This window comes from Pezoporus flaviventris, unplaced genomic scaffold (genome assembly GCF_033815535.1).
Source record: "Pezoporus flaviventris isolate CSIRO_AGI_PZ_B2104156 unplaced genomic scaffold, CSIRO_AGI_Pfla_v1 ptg000007l, whole genome shotgun sequence".
Lineage (NCBI taxonomy): Eukaryota > Metazoa > Chordata > Aves > Psittaciformes > Psittacidae > Pezoporus > Pezoporus flaviventris.
Window position 1 is genome coordinate 12,922,907 of NW_026892555.1, and position 16,880 is coordinate 12,939,786.

General features: G+C 43.8%; 1 protein-coding gene across 1 annotated transcript; it reads right to left on the reverse strand.

The window, feature by feature from the left end:
• Positions 1-9,591: 9,591 nt before the first annotated feature.
• CCN3 (cellular communication network factor 3) lies at positions 9,592-15,267 on the reverse strand. Its single transcript, XM_061447798.1, has 4 exons — positions 14,666-15,267; positions 14,214-14,465; positions 12,222-12,430; positions 9,592-10,769 (listed from the first exon to the last, which is right to left on the reverse strand). The coding sequence occupies exons 1-4, from the start codon at positions 14,667-14,669 to the stop codon at positions 10,473-10,475; spliced, it is 762 nt and encodes a 253-aa protein (XP_061303782.1). The 5' UTR covers positions 14,670-15,267; the 3' UTR covers positions 9,592-10,472.
• Positions 15,268-16,880: the final 1,613 nt, after the last annotated feature.

Below are 16,880 nucleotides of genomic sequence, written 5' to 3' on the forward strand. Positions count from 1 at the left end.
CAGCTATTCCATCTCCTGTCTGCCTGAATTCACCTAATTTCAGAGATAGCACAGATTGTTTGGCTCATACAGCTTACTTCGCTGTCTGTCTGCAAGGGGAAGCCGGTTCCCACTCCCTTGCTCCCTGTCATCTTGGCTTGCCATCATGGAGCCTCCTCCAGCTGCTATATGCAGTACCCCCAGTTTATTCAGAGGGGGGGCCTTGGGTTTCACAGTAGTTGCTCTGATCACAGATCCCAGGTAAAACGTGAATTCCTGGTTACTTTCTGCTGTGGGGATCGTAACATCAAGATTCAACTCTTAAAGCAAATAAAGGGTGAGACTGATGAGAGGACCTGTTTGAATCACACTCACACGGACAGCTTTATCAGTGGCATTCCTAAATTGGGAGGGCTTGAATTTGCAGTAATCTTAATTGTTCTCTTTTAAATGGATTTAGCTTTTAATACAGATACTTCCTTCTGTGGCTGTCGTTTTTGCAGGCTGACTGCCTAATTGGAGGGGCTCTGTTGACTTTCCTCTGTGTGATTTGAAGTAATTGGGATAAGTAATTGGGATAAGTCCCAGTGTGAGCTAGGATCTAGCTCACTGTTGTCCCATGTTCCTACATGCCATCTGCCTAGCCTTTGCCCTTGGCTGCAGCCCTGTCTTCCCACAGGCTTCCTGCACATTCCTCTCTGTGTGGTTACGTATACCTCCATCAGAATTTGTGCTGGATGTGGGATTTTCATTTTGTGGTAATATGGAAAACAACTACGCCTAATGGGGTGAGACCTTGCCAAGTGACATTATGGATCTGAACTAGGGTCTGAGAATTTCGTCCAAGATTTCTTTTCTATGAAGTTGAGTTTACCCCAGGCTGTGAGACACCATCTGTAAACTGCATGGGTCACAGGGGGCATAAAATGCACATTGTCTGGGTTTGGCTGTGTTGCGGTCAGTTTCACATATCTGTGGGGGTGAAGATACCTTTTCAGTGCTGACATATGACAAAGGTTATACAGTTGGTCCCCATCACAGCTGCCATATGATATGGTTCTGGTTCTCCGCGGCTCAGCAGGCTGCCCCTACAGCTGCGCCTTGAGCAACTCATGGTCATTAATAGGTGGAAAACACAGGCAGCTCAGCAGGGTATTGAGGGAGCAGAGCCCCTTGTCCAACCCTGTGTTATGCTACACAGCCTTGGGCTCTTGGACCACATGCCACTGTGTGGTCTCCCGTCACCACATTGCTCAGCATGCAGGCACACCGACCTCCTGCAATTAAGAGATGCCGCATCTTCCAGCAATCACTTAATCCACCATCCATAGAGAAGGCTGGTCTGAAAGCCATCCTTCCTTACCAGGGGTCCTGGGAACTCAAATATATGTGATGATGAACATCTAGAAACTAGCACGGCAGTGGTTACCCCCCTTGACCTGGTGGGTGTGAGAGCAGCCCTGCTCTGGGCTTTGCAGCATCATCCTGCACTGCGGCACCATTGCAATTGGCTTCCTATGCTCAGTGGAAACTGAGGCAAACAAGGGCTAAGTAGACCAGTGCTACACAGCAAGCCTGTGGCAGAGCTGGGAACCAAAAGCAGACTTTCTGACTCCCAGTCCTGGGCTTTAGCTACCCACTGAGCTCTAACGTGGGACGAAGTGAATCTCACCAGAGACATCAGATAACCACAGTTTAATTTGGTTTCTCTGTGCTCCATGCCCTGGGGAGATAGCAGACCTCTGGCCACGAAAGGCAAGTTATTGAGAGATTTACCGTTAATTCCTCCTTATGAGGTCCATCTTGTTATGTTTGGAGTTGCCATAGGTTTCTGTTTGTTTTGTCTGTTATTTTGCGTGTGGGGCTTGTGTATTTTATGAAGCCCTTGGCTAGTATCTTGTGCATGTTTAAGATTTTATAAGGGTTTCTTTCGAGGTTATTCATTATAGCTTTCAAAGGTGGCCTATTCTGCAAGCCTGCTATTGAATGCCAATCTTTGATAGACTCATGTCTCACACAGGGGAGAAGACCATTTCTCACACGCTCATAATTAGTGTTCCCAAAGGGTTCCCCAGCTGCTTTTCATAGCTCTACACTCACAGTGACCTCAAACATTGAATGCTCCACAGCTTCTTGGAGCATAGTCATCAGAGACACTGAAAGAGAAACCTCCTTTATTTTTATCAATTGAAAAAAGAAGTTACCCAAGAGATACCTTGTTAGTACCTTGTATTTTTGGATGTACCACTGATCTGCTGGAGAGCACAGGGAAGGGAGCTGACCTTTCTCTGCCTATTTTGTCTGCCTTGACTGCTGGTACAGGGGGCAGTGGAAGGTTTTTGGTGACCTTAGAAATCATTCTAAAACTTTTTGTGTTGTTAGGTTTTGGTAGCTGTGTCCTTGAAAATTCTGTTTCAGACACACAGAAGATGAATTGGGTTAGGGAACAGATCTGGAGTCTGGAGAATATTTTATTAGAAAGGGGAAACTCATGCTTTTTTTTAGTACAAGTTTGTATTTTTTCATTCAATCTGTAATATATAACACATCTGAACTTCAGAAAGATTTTTTCCTTGATCTACTTCATATGAAACATGCAACATGCATTTGCTGGTTGATTTAAATAATGGAGAAACTGTTTCTGCTATTTCACTCCATACATAGAAGCAAGAGCAGCTTTTCCATCAGAAGATTTCCTTCCTGGGGGAAATGCTGCATTTTATTCTAACTGCTATAAATACCATTTAAAAAAATAACCTTTACTTAAACAGATATGTATTGATAACAGCCATGAACAGGCTCATCAGGTTCAGTTTGAAGACAGATTTGCTGCATTCTTTTTGTAGATGTCCCTGTGTTTTTCATAAAAATATGAGTTCTAAGAATGGCTTTCTGATAATTTTTCAGCTGCTTCCCCCTTGTGGTAAATCTGGAAACCCTCTGCTTATGGAAATACTGAAAGGTTAAAACCTGGGTGCAGTTCAGCGCTTGCATTCCAACAGATTCCTTTTACTTCTCTTTTTTTTTTTCTTTACTTTTTGGAGGGGGTCTTTAAGATGCAGGACAAATGTGAATTCAGGCAAGAACACGTCAGCTCTTTCAAGGAACCAAAAGCCAAAGTCAGCTTAAACAAAAGACCACGAGATACCTCAAAGAACTTGGTGTAACAGCTGCAAGTGGCTTGAAGCTTTTTTTACCTCTTTAAACTGTGCTCTTGTCCTTCCCTCTTCCCTCTCCCCTCCTGCTTCAGGCAGGCCTGAAGGTTGCAGCAGAAATTTCTCTTCCCTTCCCTTCCCTTCCCTTCCCTTCCCTTCCCTTCCCTTCCCTTCCCTTCCCTTCCCTTTTTCCTTCCCTTCCCTTCCTCTCCAGAGTTGTGGTTCTGCAGCTTTACATGGGCTGCAAATACTGCTCCCTGGGCTTTGTGGGTTTTGCACGCTGGTACGGAAACTAGAATGTTCGCTACAGCTTGCACAGCAACCACACTACAGCACTACAGCAACCACACTAATGGTCCGTGCAAGTGAAAAATGAGCATTTCCTCCACAAGTATCCCAAGGAAGAGAGGTGTAAAGCCATACTCCAGCAGGCAATGTGAAACCCAAAACATGGCAGTATGCATTCAGATGAAGTAAGATTAAATTAAGTAAGTACACCTGTATCATATGCAGCAAACAGGCTCTTCATGGTGGACTAAAGAGTCACTATTCCTGAGACCATCATTTTCCCTGTGCCTGTTGTCCTTCTACTCTGTAAAGCTCTCATGTGGAGTCTGAGACCCCTCCAGTTCTCTAAAGAGACGCATATTACTTCATTTCCTCTGCCACATGATTCTCTGAAGTGAAGGATGGACTCAAAAGGGTAAAGGAGCACAGCCTTTGTGGTTAAGTCTGTGGATGGTGACTTAAGAGAAATGGGCTCGTTTCCCAGTTTTGCCACTAATTGCATGTGGTGGGGAAGAAGCTGCTTGTATATTCTGAGTTTTTAGTGCCTTGTGTGCTGACCAGAGAAAAGGGCCTCTCCTCCCCCTCATCCCTTGTGTCTTTGCCTCTTAACTGGAAAACCTCTGGGAAGAGAAACTTTATTTTGCATCGTGTATTCACACCAAGCAAACAAGGGCCTCCCACAATGCTAACAGTAATTTGGATACTCTCAAAAAACAGACAGTTATCCACTGTTAATGTCCCCATAACCAGTCACAGTGGTCATAAGTAACATCGGTTGGCATTCTCCTTTCAGTCGCTTTCCTATTTGCAGGAGCAGCCCCAAAGTGTACCACCCTTGACAGCAGAAAACGGCTGTAACCACAAGGTGTCCCCCTTCTCCGTGGTTTGAGGAGATCTGGGGCATCCCACTGAAACCCATCATTTATTGTAAATTTGTATTGAAATGCTGCTTGTAATTTTGGCCTCCAGTTATGGACTCTTTCGCCTTCCCTCTAATGCAGTGGTGGCAAAAGCATGGCCCTTAGCAAGGTCCTGGCATGAGAATGGCAGAGGTTAATGTACAGTCACAAGCTCATATGCTACAGAGTGAGAACATCAGCTGCAGAGTGCTAAAGGTATATGCTTTCGAAATGTTTAAGGTCTTATCCTTTTCTCCGAAGAGATGCACTTTGTTTGTGAGGCAGACAGCCTAACATGTTACAGGCTGAAAACACAGTCTTTGCAAAGTGATGAAGGTAGTGCAACTTTTCAAGCACAAGCAATGACTGTAGTTGCCTACAAAGGAAGTTCGGAGGATTTAATTTCTCCTCAATCTGTGCATGGATTTCTGGGATTTGCTTCTTTTTGCACAAAAGAAATAGATCTCCATTGAAGTGCAATTCTTTAATTAAAAATGGGGGGGGGGGGGGGGGGAAGAGAGAGGAAAATGAAAAATAACCCAAACTAGCGATCCTGACAGGGGCTTCATGTGCTTATTTTTCTGTCCTGATTGCCAGAGCACAGCCCTGGTTTATGTGCAGTCTCAAGTCTCTGTTTGGCCTAATGGATAAATTCTTTCTTTCTGAATTCCTCTGAGTCAGGCAACATGAGGTGCTGAGCCTGGGTTTCTAATGAGCCAGACCCAGAAGTGCAGAAGACCAAATCTCCCCCTGCCCCGTAACACGTCTTTCCCTCTTTAGAATATCCTCTTTATATCCTTTAAAATACCCTTTATTCTTTACTTCCAGCAAAATCAGACTTTATATGCTTCAAAAAGCTCTGATTAGCTCCAAGGAAGTGTTTTTGCAATCACAATGGACACAAATATTATGTACCCTGCAGGCTGCAAGACTTGGAGAAAGGGAGAAAGCGGGATGCACAGGGTGCATGAGGTGTATGGAGAAGGCCTCTGGCAACGGGATATGTATGTTTAATTTACTGCATGAGGGCACTGTAGAAATCAATAACAAGGAGTGGACTTTGAGAACTGGGGTTAAAAAAAAATCATTTTATGAAAAAAATACAGGAAAAATATGGAAAAGGGTGGAAAACATCTCATGCTGATCGAATGAAGAGGAGAAACAATCTAGGAGAAGAGATATACATGTCTCCCTGTATGAACTGAAACACGATATTCTGGTGGCAATATTTTCTTCTAACACTGAGAATAACAACAACCACATCAACATCCATGAACACTGAAGCCTTTTAGGTCAGTAGGAAACTTTTCTGCGTTATTTTAATGTGACTATCCATATGTCCAGGGCTGACAAATCTATTTCTTGTGGTATAAATAAGTATTTTTTCCTGTTTGCAAGAGCCTACAGATCATTCAACTAAATAAATTGATTATCAATGGCTATTCCTTACGGCTTCTCTGAGTGGAGAGGCTTAGTGTGAGATTAATTTCATGCTACTCCAGCAAGCTCCCTAACAGGCAATCTACTGGGCTCCCTCTGCAGTCCATGGAGGGAACATGAGATTTTAAAGATGGGCTCAATCATATAGAAACAGGATGTGAGTTCTAACTTTACACATTTATAGGGGTAATGTTGTTAACTGCAGGGATTTAAATAAATATAAAACATATTTACTAGATATTTTCAAGTAAATTATTCCTCTCACAGCTGCATGGTAGGTATCTTGACTGATATCAGCATAGTATCTCTGATCATAAAACAAGTGTTCATACTCGTGTGATGCATAAACTGGGGATTGGTACTGGGACAATCAGAGCAGATTTTTCCCCCAGGTCATGCTAAGTTTTGTGCCTGCACTAGAAGCTCATATTACAAAATTTAACATGGCAGATATAACTAGAATAGCTTTTTGAAACCAGAGTTCATACAGAAAGCTTTGGTATAAAAGAATTGTTTTATTATTGTTTCCAAAAAAAAAAAAAGAGAAAAATAAATTCCAGTGTAGCAAGTTGCCAGAGGAGAGAAATACAAAGTTACTTCATGAAGTTCTGATTTGGCATAAGATATAAATACTGGGACTAGCAACAGTGGCTAAATTTCTTCCTGTCCCTCTCCCCACACAGATATAAATTAATAAAAGTAGAATGAAGGCAAATTATAGCTTGGACTAGAAAGAAAAAAATTCTATTTTTCCTGAAGATTTTATTGTACTACTCCTAGAATTAGAGTGGAAAACAGAAAGGGTGAACCCATAATCTTAATGAAATCAACTGTAGTATTTTACTCACTGTGAGGTTTTCACTCTAGTGTCACGCATAAGACAGATGGTCTTCTTACTTGGTCAGTGAAGGCACATTTGCAGCAAATGTATTTGCTGCATTAGAGAAATTTAAGGTAGATTAAACTCAAAAAGCATGTTGCTTTAATGAAGTCCTAGAAATGAAATGGTCCTGGAAGCTGAAAGTAGCTACAAATATCTCTACTAGGCATATGTGCTATAAGGGGTGATGCTGGTGATCATCAGCACCAACTTATTGAAGGGGTACCTAGCCCACCTGGTCCTACAATCAAAAACTGTTAAATACATAGATAGATGACAGATAGATAGATAGATAGATAGATAGATAGATAGATAGATAGATGATAGATAGATAGATAGATAGATAGATAGATAGATAGATAGATAGATAGATGATAGATAGTTAAGGTTTCTAACAAGCTTATTTTTTTTGGACAGTACTAGCAAAGAAAAGGTAAATTTGTTCAGAGAGCACGGAATGAACAAGTCAACCAGCATATTTTGTGCTTGTTCCATCAAAGTACCATGGCATTGTATAGACCCATGCAGTGAATGCCAAGTGATGTTCCCTGAAATGCTCAGATGGGTATCCTTGGAGATATGAAAAATGAATCACTGACATTTGAACGATTTAATTTTTCTCAATCTGAATGATTTAACTTTGCTTGTTTGGGAACATCACTAATCTTAAATCATAAATGCTCAGGATTTTATCACTGGGGTTTATTTATGCAAATGTCACAGGCTTGGCTCACCACTGTTGGGTTTTAATTAAATCAGTGTCATGACCTTTTGCAGGAACATACTGGAACTAGCCCAAAGACTAAGACAGTAACCATCGTATTCAAGTAAAACAAATACAAATGTATATAACAAAACTGATACCAGATGAAAAGCTTCATCGAGTGAATTGAGGTAAAAATAGCCACAGAATTGGCATTATGCATATAGTCTAAAAGACAGTGGAGAACTGTGTCAGATCTTTGGCTCCTTTTGTCCAGAGGATACATTGGTGTTCATTTCCAAAAGATATTTTCCCTGCTAAAGTTCTACAGCATTGTAAAAACACATTGAAGCTGCAATAATTCTGTTGTTAATAAAGGTAACGTTATATTTGGAAATCACTGCACAAACCAGCCTGGTTCTCAGGGGGCAGGTAAAGATGTGGGGAGAGAGTAGTTTTAAATAATCTTCCTTCCCTCAACCTGCCTCTTAACCACTCCTCAGCCACCTAGAGGAGTCTTGGCCACATGCTTTCCAGAACTCGGCATTTTCCAGCAGGTGCTGGGGTGCAAAATGAAGAAGAACATTACAAACTCTTTACATTAGAGACACACAGACCTGTTGGAGTGGGTCCAGAGGCGGGCAATGAAAATGATCAGAGGGCTGGAACACCTTGTCTGTGAGGAAAGGCTGAGAGAGTTTGGGTTGTTCAGCCTGGAGAAGAAAAGAGGCTCTGGGGAAAACCTTATTGTGACCTCTCCATGCTTCAAGGGGTTTATAATTAAAATGGGGACAAACATTTTAGTAAGGCCTATAGCAATAGCACAAAGGGTAATGGCTTTAAACTAAAAGAGGGGAGATTCAGACTGAAACTACAAAATAAATTTTTTATGCAGAGGATGATGAAACACTGGCAAAGGTTGCCCGAAGTAGTGGCAGATGCCCCATCCCTGGCAACATTCAAGGCCAGGTTGGATGGGGCTCTGAGAAACCTGATCTAGTTGAAGATGTCCCTGCTTATTGCAGGCATGATTGGACGAGGTGACCTTTAAAGGCCCCTTCTAACCAAAACTATTCTATGATTCTATGATTGGGAATTCACCAGTGGAAGGGCAGGGAGTGTGCATGTGTGCATGAGCACACTCCTGATGAGGGGCAAGACTAGTCTTGTTCCAGCTGTTTGAACAGCATAAGGTAGGCAGGGATGTGTTGAAAACAATTGCAATGGCTACAAAGAAGTTTATCAGTGGTATCGTTAGTGGGGGAAGCCAAGCAAGAATCTGGGTGAGGACCCAAGGTCTATCTAACCTTAACTGAACCAGTATGGGTTTTAGCATCAGGGCCTCATGCTTTCAAGGATGACTTAAGTTACTAAAAAAACTTCAGCTGCTGATGCTTGCTTACAGTTTATTTTACTTTAGGCTTCAATGGCTAAAAAGGGCATCTAGATATCTACCTGTAGACACCAAATTTAGGAGTCTTAACCTGGAGCTAAATACCCTGTTGTGTATTGCCAACCTCTGGAGGTTCCTAGCTCCCTCCAGAGAAGAAGGATGCTAGGCCAAATATGGTGAGATTTGGCCTTCTGCCTTTTTTTCTTAAGAGAGTATTATTTCCTACCACACAGTTGTAAATACAGTTGTGACATAAGTACTACTCTGGTTTCTCTAACAAAGATAGACACACACTGAGCTAAGCTTGGTCTCAGAGTCTAAGCAGCTGAATGTCTGCACACCTGTGCTTATGACCTGTTTGCACAATCCCGTTACATCCATACTTTAGCATACATGAGACTGCCCCCCTCAGGCTCCGTATCTCCTGGGGTTATTGCCATACAGTATCTAGCACAAGCAGGGTCACAGGCTGTTTTGGGGAGCATGAAATGATGAAATACTCAAATTCTTTGTTAGTACTTCAGACCGAAACCCAAGCTCCAAGTCACACAATTATTGTTCCCCACCACCACTATGTTTCAGGGCACACCACATCCCAACCTAACTTTATTTGCATCATCCTATCTCCCAGACTGACTCTGAAAGAGACCTCTCTTCTAACGTGTGCCTCACAAATTACTCATCCTTTCCTGCACCAAGACACTCCATACCTGTTAGGACAGTGATTAGGATGAGGTACACTAAGAACATCACAAGATAGGGCCTTCTATCTTAGGAGTCTGCAGATCCCTTTTCTTCCCACTGTTTTCAGCTGTTAAAAGTTGGTCGTTTCAGAAGAACAACTTTAGGAAAAATTATTTTTAGTCATATAAAGTTTATTTACTTAGTAAAGCTATATTACAATATATACAGTTTCTATTTACATGTACACCTTTCTAAGATACAAAGCACCATATGATACAGTTAGCATTTTAGAGGAATTTACAGGAATTTTGTATCTAGTTATATCTACAGACACACATTGGTTTGAACCAAGTTCTCCTACAATGCTGACTTCAGTGCGTTTTGGATTAGACTGCTAGTAAAGCTACCAAAGAGAAATTGCTGTCAGCTATCAATCTGCTGTACTTAAGGATAAGAAATTTTAGCTGTGTCGTTTCAGGGGCTATGTGCAAACTTAATCCTCAGAGGAAGCTGGAGGTATAGATAGAAGGTATTTTATAAGATGCAAGCATGCAACACTTTCATCAGTAAGATTTTTACTGTCATCAGAAAAAGAGTTTCATTAGAATGGGGGAAAAAGCCCCCACTGCATAAGTGTTTATATGCATTATGCAAAGTGAAGTTAAAAACCTGGAAGCTTATGTGATATGGTATCATGCATTCCCCGAGGAATCCATTTACTCTTAAAGAGCCCAGTTTTACAGCTACTGAAACTCCAGGCATGATCCCCTTAGCTCTAGGAGAAAGTCTAGCTGTTAGTTTTGCAATCTTTATGCCACCATCAAGAAAAGAAGGCTCTGTCCAAGGTACAACATTTCCTTCAAATCAATAAAAGACATTTGGAGGGAGAAAATGTAAAATGAGGTATTTAATAAACTACAGGAAAACCAAAAGAGCCTAGACTGTTTTGAAAAACATCTCAGGTATTTTATGTATGCAACTGTTACATTCACCTGATTGTGGGTCAAGTTTTGTATAAACTCTATCTTTTGGGCTATCGAATTTGTGCTTTTCATATTTTTGCTTCATTAGACGTTGGATCTAATGGCTGGAAGAAAACAATGTTACTCTGAGGACAATTGTTATGACAGACACAGGTGTTGATCAACATCATTGGCTTTTTTAGAACTTTGCCCTGAGGACAGCGGAACTCAACCTGAATCGTTTTGGTATTGTGTGGGGTACAGCATCGCCCATCATTGCAGAGGCCGCAGTACCGAGGCTTGTATGTCTGCACACTAGTACAGTTCTTGTATTCAAAGCGAATGGCTTTCAGGGACTTCTTTGTTCGGATACATTTCTTCCCCTTCTAAGAGAAATATTAAGAGATATTAGATATATCACTGCAGAAAACAGAAAGCAGTTAAAAATTGACATGCAAGGATATAGGTTTACTTAGAAAACTTAAATTTGCTGTCTTTGCTCATTCAACAGCAGTAAGACTCTGCAGCTGCTTTAGTAGTAACTTACAGGTAGCTCCTGCAGCATCTGCCCTTTGACAGCAGTGTGTTATTGGACCAGTAAAAGATGACAAATAATTAAAGCTCACTCTTGTCATGCAAGACAAGTCAAATCAACATTCATTATGAAAATATACTCTGCTGGAAAACTCAGGCTAGTGAATCAAAGAGTCAGGAAGCCAAATAAGCAAGTTACAGGACTAGATTCAGTGGGATAAAAAGAGAGCTAAAACTAACACCAAGAGTCATAGACCATTCTTGTGAACCAAAGCAGAACCAGCTTTATCCATGTTAATTCTTAACAGATGGTTGTCTAACTTATCCTTGGAAATCTTCAGTGACAAAGACTCCACATCTGCCCCAGACAAACCTAACAGTTCATTATTCTTACTGCTTGGAAGGTTTTCACTCATGTCTTAATTTTTATGCAGTCTAAACTCACCATTTCTTGTATCCCCATGGACTCAGAACAGGCTGCAATATCTGATGAGTTATGAGAACATTTCTCTTACATTCAGAAGAAGTTCAGTTTAATCAGTTTTTCCCTAGACATGTTTTCTAGACTTCTGATCATTCTTGCTAGTTTACCTAAATCTTCCCAAATGTTTCAAATCCTTTTCAAACTCAGTATTTAAAACTGCACATACTATTCAGCAAAGGCCTTAGCAATGGTTCCAACACTCAGAACATTATGTGAAGTGATGGTCCTCTTATTGTGTTACTCTCCCTGACAGTAACATTTATATCACGTGTAGAAGCAGCAAAAGAGACAGCTTCCTTGGATACACATTTATTGCACTTGAAGTGTCAGTGTTGGATTTGTTTTTGGAAAAAGCATCAAAAGGATTAAGATGAGGCTTAATTTACCCAAGCAGATTTTTCAGGATTTCACACATTTCTTTGCAGCTCCAAATGCTTAACAGACTAGAAATCTGACATACCCATTCTGCTTGACTGGAGCAAGTACATGGAAGGGTAGCACAATTGCATTTGTGGGAGAAGTTAGACTGCGTGAGCTGTTGAAATAGTCTGCACACACAATACATCTGATCTGTTTGGGATGGCTCAAATTGTTATAGAATGATTTGGGTTGGAAGGGGTCTTTAAAGGTCATCTACTCTAACCTCCCCTGCAAGGAGCATCTCCAATTAGATCAGTTTGCCCAGAATCACATCCAGCCTGGACTTAAATGTTGCCAGCAATGGGGCATCTACTACATGTTGCATTCTAGACCACAATATTGCAACCTTGGAATCAACAGCCGAATAGACTCTGCTCCATTGCCATTCTTTGCAGCATACCTTATCAAGTGGCTCTTCATTTTCACAAGGTCTTATCATGCAAAGTCGTGTCTGCTTCACCATCTCACACTGTTGATTTCTGTTGGTAACACGGGTGGAAAAGCCTATTCCACAGCTTTTGGAACATGCGCTCCATTCTGTGGTCTGCTCAATACAGTTGGCACTTGAATCTGACAAACCGATCCCGAGTGTGGCCTCTTGTCTGTAGGCTGGAGACAAAATCCCACAGAATTTTATTAGAAGTTTGTGTGAAAACCCAGTATCTGATTGAGTTTTATAATATCTGGGAAGGAACAAAGAGACAAAGAAAGGTCCAAATCCATGCTTTTGTCAGAATTCAGGAATTTTAAAAGCTGCCTTTTTAGGAACCCTGGATAGCAACTTCCTGCATCTAAAAAGAACAGAAAGGTGCACAACTCAGTAATCAGCAAAGCATTTAGATCCAGTTCACACAAGTCCACAGCTGGAAAAATCATTGCCAAATTTTTAACCAGTTTAGAACTTTGCTTTAATAGCAACTCCCTTTTCCTCATTCTTCAAATGGAAATACTTCACAATTTGTTCTAAAGCTACATTAAAAATATATATAAATTAGATGTGTTTTGAGAGAGGTTGAATGATCCTCTGAACTAATAATCAGCATGGAAACAAAGGCCTTGCATTCCAAGAGTCATAAAGTCACCTGATCCTTTCCATTATTGACATACTATAGCCAGGGTGATGGGTGGGAGGAATGGAGTAATTTCCAGGAGTCACAACAGCTACTCAAAGCCAACCCATGTCTGATCATCAGCCTGCCCTCATGCCAGTGTTAAGCTGTATTCTGGAAATATTACTAACTGTATGGTTTGATCCAGCAGTTATCAGCGGAGTAAAGAGAATGAGGCAACACAACTGAGCTGCCAGTTACAGCTCTGGAGGTTAAGCTTCTCTATATCAGCACTTCTGCCTTTTGCATGGTAAAGCTCCAGGGTGGCCTCTCAAGAGGGATGGCTGTTGCTTGAAAGAACGCAGATAATCCATACATAGGCATTTTAGGGATTAGCTTGTCACTGTCAGATAAATCAAAGGAAAGACAGTAGAAAGGTGGCAAGCTTTTTGTTTAGACCTTATGTCCCTCACAACAAACACTTCATAGCCCTCTGAAAAGTTATTATGGCTTTTCTTCCTGGATCCTTCCTTACTTGTTTTTCAAATGGATTAGCTGAGTTTCAGCATAACTAACCACTTAAAACCACTAAGAGCAGTGACTGGAAGAGAATGCAGTGCCCTCAACCCTCAGTAAAAGTAGCTTATGAAAATTCATGTTCTACTGACAGTCTAATTCAGTAAGAAAACAGGGGAAAAATATAATGTAGCTTTTTTCAATTACAAAAGCACTTTATGAGGTCTGTGTTTTGGAATGGGATTTTTTTTTCAGATTCCCTCACTGTGTTCATAACCACTGCTTCTGTGAGCACTTTGTAATGCTTTTAATGTCAACAATAATGGCGAGAGCTCTAGCACAGACAGGCAGGAATTTGTTGGCATTTTAGCTGTCATGCTGACCACTTGTAAGAGCTGGGGAATTAGGGGGGTGGGGAAAGTCTCTTGTAGACTAAGCCATCACAATAATATTTATGATGTAATGATATTCTTGCCCAGCAACTGGCAAGACTGCAGCTTTGATTTAGGGGGTAATATTTGGAGGATTATGATCTCATCCCTGTTTTATTCTACTTGCATAAACAGCAATTTCTGAATTGGGAACTAACTTAATTACCTTTAAAAACTGCTATGCACATTCATCCTTTGCTTATATTTCCTTTTACCTATCAAGCTCTGCCTTTATTCATAACCACTGTTATACTTACTAGTGACTCTAGATGAGAAAAAGGATCATAAAAAAAAAGACTGCACAAAGCACTGTGTCTTAGATTTGGCAACCCCATGGATATTTCCAGTGTGATATCACCTCCTCCTCACAATGACAATTAGTTTTCATTTCCTCACCAGCCATAGCAAAACCTCCCAAAATCACTTCATCTTTAGGGTCGCAGATCCACTTCTCACAGCACTCTCCAGGGACTTCGACTTTCCTGGGGAAAGGGCAGTCGGGGCCGGGGAGCAGTAGGTCCAGGTTACAGCGGGGCAGGCAGCCGATCTGTCCGTCTCGGCAGGTGCACTGGTACTTGCAGCTGGGCTGGAAGGTCTCCCCGTTGCGATAAATCATGCCGTCGAACACGCAGTTGTCTCCCTCCAGCACTAGCGAGCAAAGCGAATGCGTTTCACTGAGAGGCACTCTACCCGCCAGCGGGCCGCACTTGGCACATCCACAGCGCCCTTGCCCGCACGCAGCCCCCGGGAAGAGCGAGGAAGAGCGGTTCAGCGGCAGCCCCTGCGGAGAGAGTCCCCGCGCCGCCCCGAGGCGCGCTGCCGGTCCCCCCAGCCCCGCCGCCACCTACCCATGCAGATGCCGGCGGCCCCGCCGCCGTCCTCGGGGCCGCGGTCGCAGTAGAGGCCGCTGCTCTCATCGCAGGGCAGCAGCGCGGAGCAGCTCTCGCCGCGCTGCCGGGCGCACACCAGACAGCAGGAGCAGCCGTCCAGCACAGCGGGCACCCCCGGGGCGCAGCGCGGAGGCTCGGCCGGGCAGCGCCCGACGCAGGGACGGGAACAAGCCGACTCCCGGGCGCTCACCTGCGGGGACAAAGTGGCCCCAAGGGCCGGGTCACAGGAGCCCGACCGGCCGCCGGCTCCCCCCCACACACACCCGCCAGGCGCCCCGCACTTGCCTCGGACGGCCGGAGCAGGAGGAGGAGCAGCAGAGCTGGCAGGCCCTGCCCGGCGCCCGTCGCCATGGTCCCGGCCGCCGCCTCCCCGCCGCGCCGCTCGGCTCTGCCGGCAGAGCCATTGTAGCCGCTTATATGGAGCCCGTCGGGGACCCCCCTCCGCCGCCACCCCCGCGATGGGCAGCACGGCCCGGGGGCGGGAGCTGGAGCTGAAGCTGGAGTTAGAGCCGGGCCGGGAGCTCCGCTCCCCCCGCCCCAGCCCCTCACGGCCCTGCCCAACCAGGCTCCGGAGGCGTTATGTGGAGAGGGGACCGGAGTCCCGACGACAGAGCCGGCCCCTTCGTGCGGTTGGGCCGGCGGAGCGCCCGAGGTGAGGGGCTGCCCCGGACGGGGATGCGCCCTTAGCCCGTCCCTACAGTCCGTAACCCACCCTGTTTGCCTGCAGGCATCTCCCACGGGAGCTGTTGGTGCCGGGCGGCCAGTTGTGGGGAAGCACGATACTGCCCCTGTTGCTGAGGGGCTACACCACGGCCTCTGGCACGACCGGTATGGTTGGGCAGTGCTTGGCATTTGAGACTGGCTGCCCCAAACGCAACCGTCTCTCAAGGCTACACTGCTTCTGGCCCTGGCGTGAGGCCTCCTGAGCTTGTGGGCATTACAGAGGCTGAAAATGGACCTTGTGATGACAAGGGGTTGTGGGGGTGAAGTGTGCTCCTCATTAAACTCTTCAGTTTCAAGTCATGGGCGCTGTTCATTACCAGGGGGCTGTGAGTGCATCAGCTGATGGGAAAGAGAAGTTGTGCAAGGAGCCCTCCATGCTCTGTACGCACAATGAGTTGATAGGGTAACAGATTCCCCAGTGCTCCCATGGCATGTGCAATCATGGGAGATACAGAGCTGACATGTCAGGCCTCAGGAGTGCTTTGGAGAACCAGTGCTCTGTCCTCTGCAGTTATTTTTGTGTGTGCTGGACGGATTTAGGCCAATCATAAGGGAGACTAAATCTGTTAACAGGTCTTACTTGTGAGGAATTGCCTTTTGCCCAAGGCAGGACTTTGTGTCTTGCTAGGATACAGATATTCTCTATCCCTGGTTGTCTGGGGCAAATAATATGTGCTGGATTCTGTTGTGGCTTGTTAAAGAGAAAATGTTTGAAAAATAAACAGAAGTTGTAGACAGACTAGTGAAAACGAGATGTCTTCTAAGCTGAAGACATGACACAACTGGTACACATGAATTTACAAGGCTTCTCGAGCCCTATGCCAAAAGAACACTCAGCACAAAACCAAAAATCACCAAATACAACTTTTGTTTTGGGCAAAAGTCACTGTTCCTTTCTTGATGCTGAGTGGCAGCAGCAGGGTTTCTGGAGAAGCCTGTCATTCTGTCACTTCACTGGTACAGAAACACATTCTCTCCAGTCATGTTCTGGCCCTTTGTTTTCTCACTGACAAACAGCAAGAGCAGCCAAGGGGAACATAAGGCTTTTCAAACCTTATTAGCAGCTTGGACATGGGTTTGAGGTTATTTCAGTCATCCACTGCCTTACAGGTATTTCACCTTCCTTATCTCCTTTTCTTTTTTCTTTCCCCCCTGCTTCTTTGCCACTTGCCTCTGATTTAGGCAGTCAGTGCAAATCCACATTTTGCAGTACCTTGCTTCTGAACAGCATGGCCAGGCATGAAGATTTGCTAAAGAGAAGCAAGGCTGTCCCTGGAATTTCCCAGAAGGAGGGCTGTAAGCCAGAGGGACACATTCGAGGCCTGGATTTGCTGGTCCCTGTGTGTGTGAATCTGGTGTTTTCAGTGCTGATGAGCGTTCACAGCCACTGAAAGTTATCTTATCTTCTCTTCCAATTAGATTATTTCATACCACTCTTAAATATCTTTTG

What these genes read in the sequence shown, in the direction of transcription:
- CCN3 (XM_061447798.1), bottom strand. An exon ending in GGGAGGTTTTGCTATGGCTG is followed by an intron (nt 12,431 to 14,213) that starts GTGAGGAAATGA and finishes TTTTGTCTCCAG; the next exon opens with CCTACAGACAAGAGGCCACA. An exon ending in ATGAAGAGCCACTTGATAAG is followed by an intron (nt 10,770 to 12,221) that starts GTATGCTGCAAA and finishes TATTTCTCTTAG; the next exon opens with AAGGGGAAGAAATGTATCCG.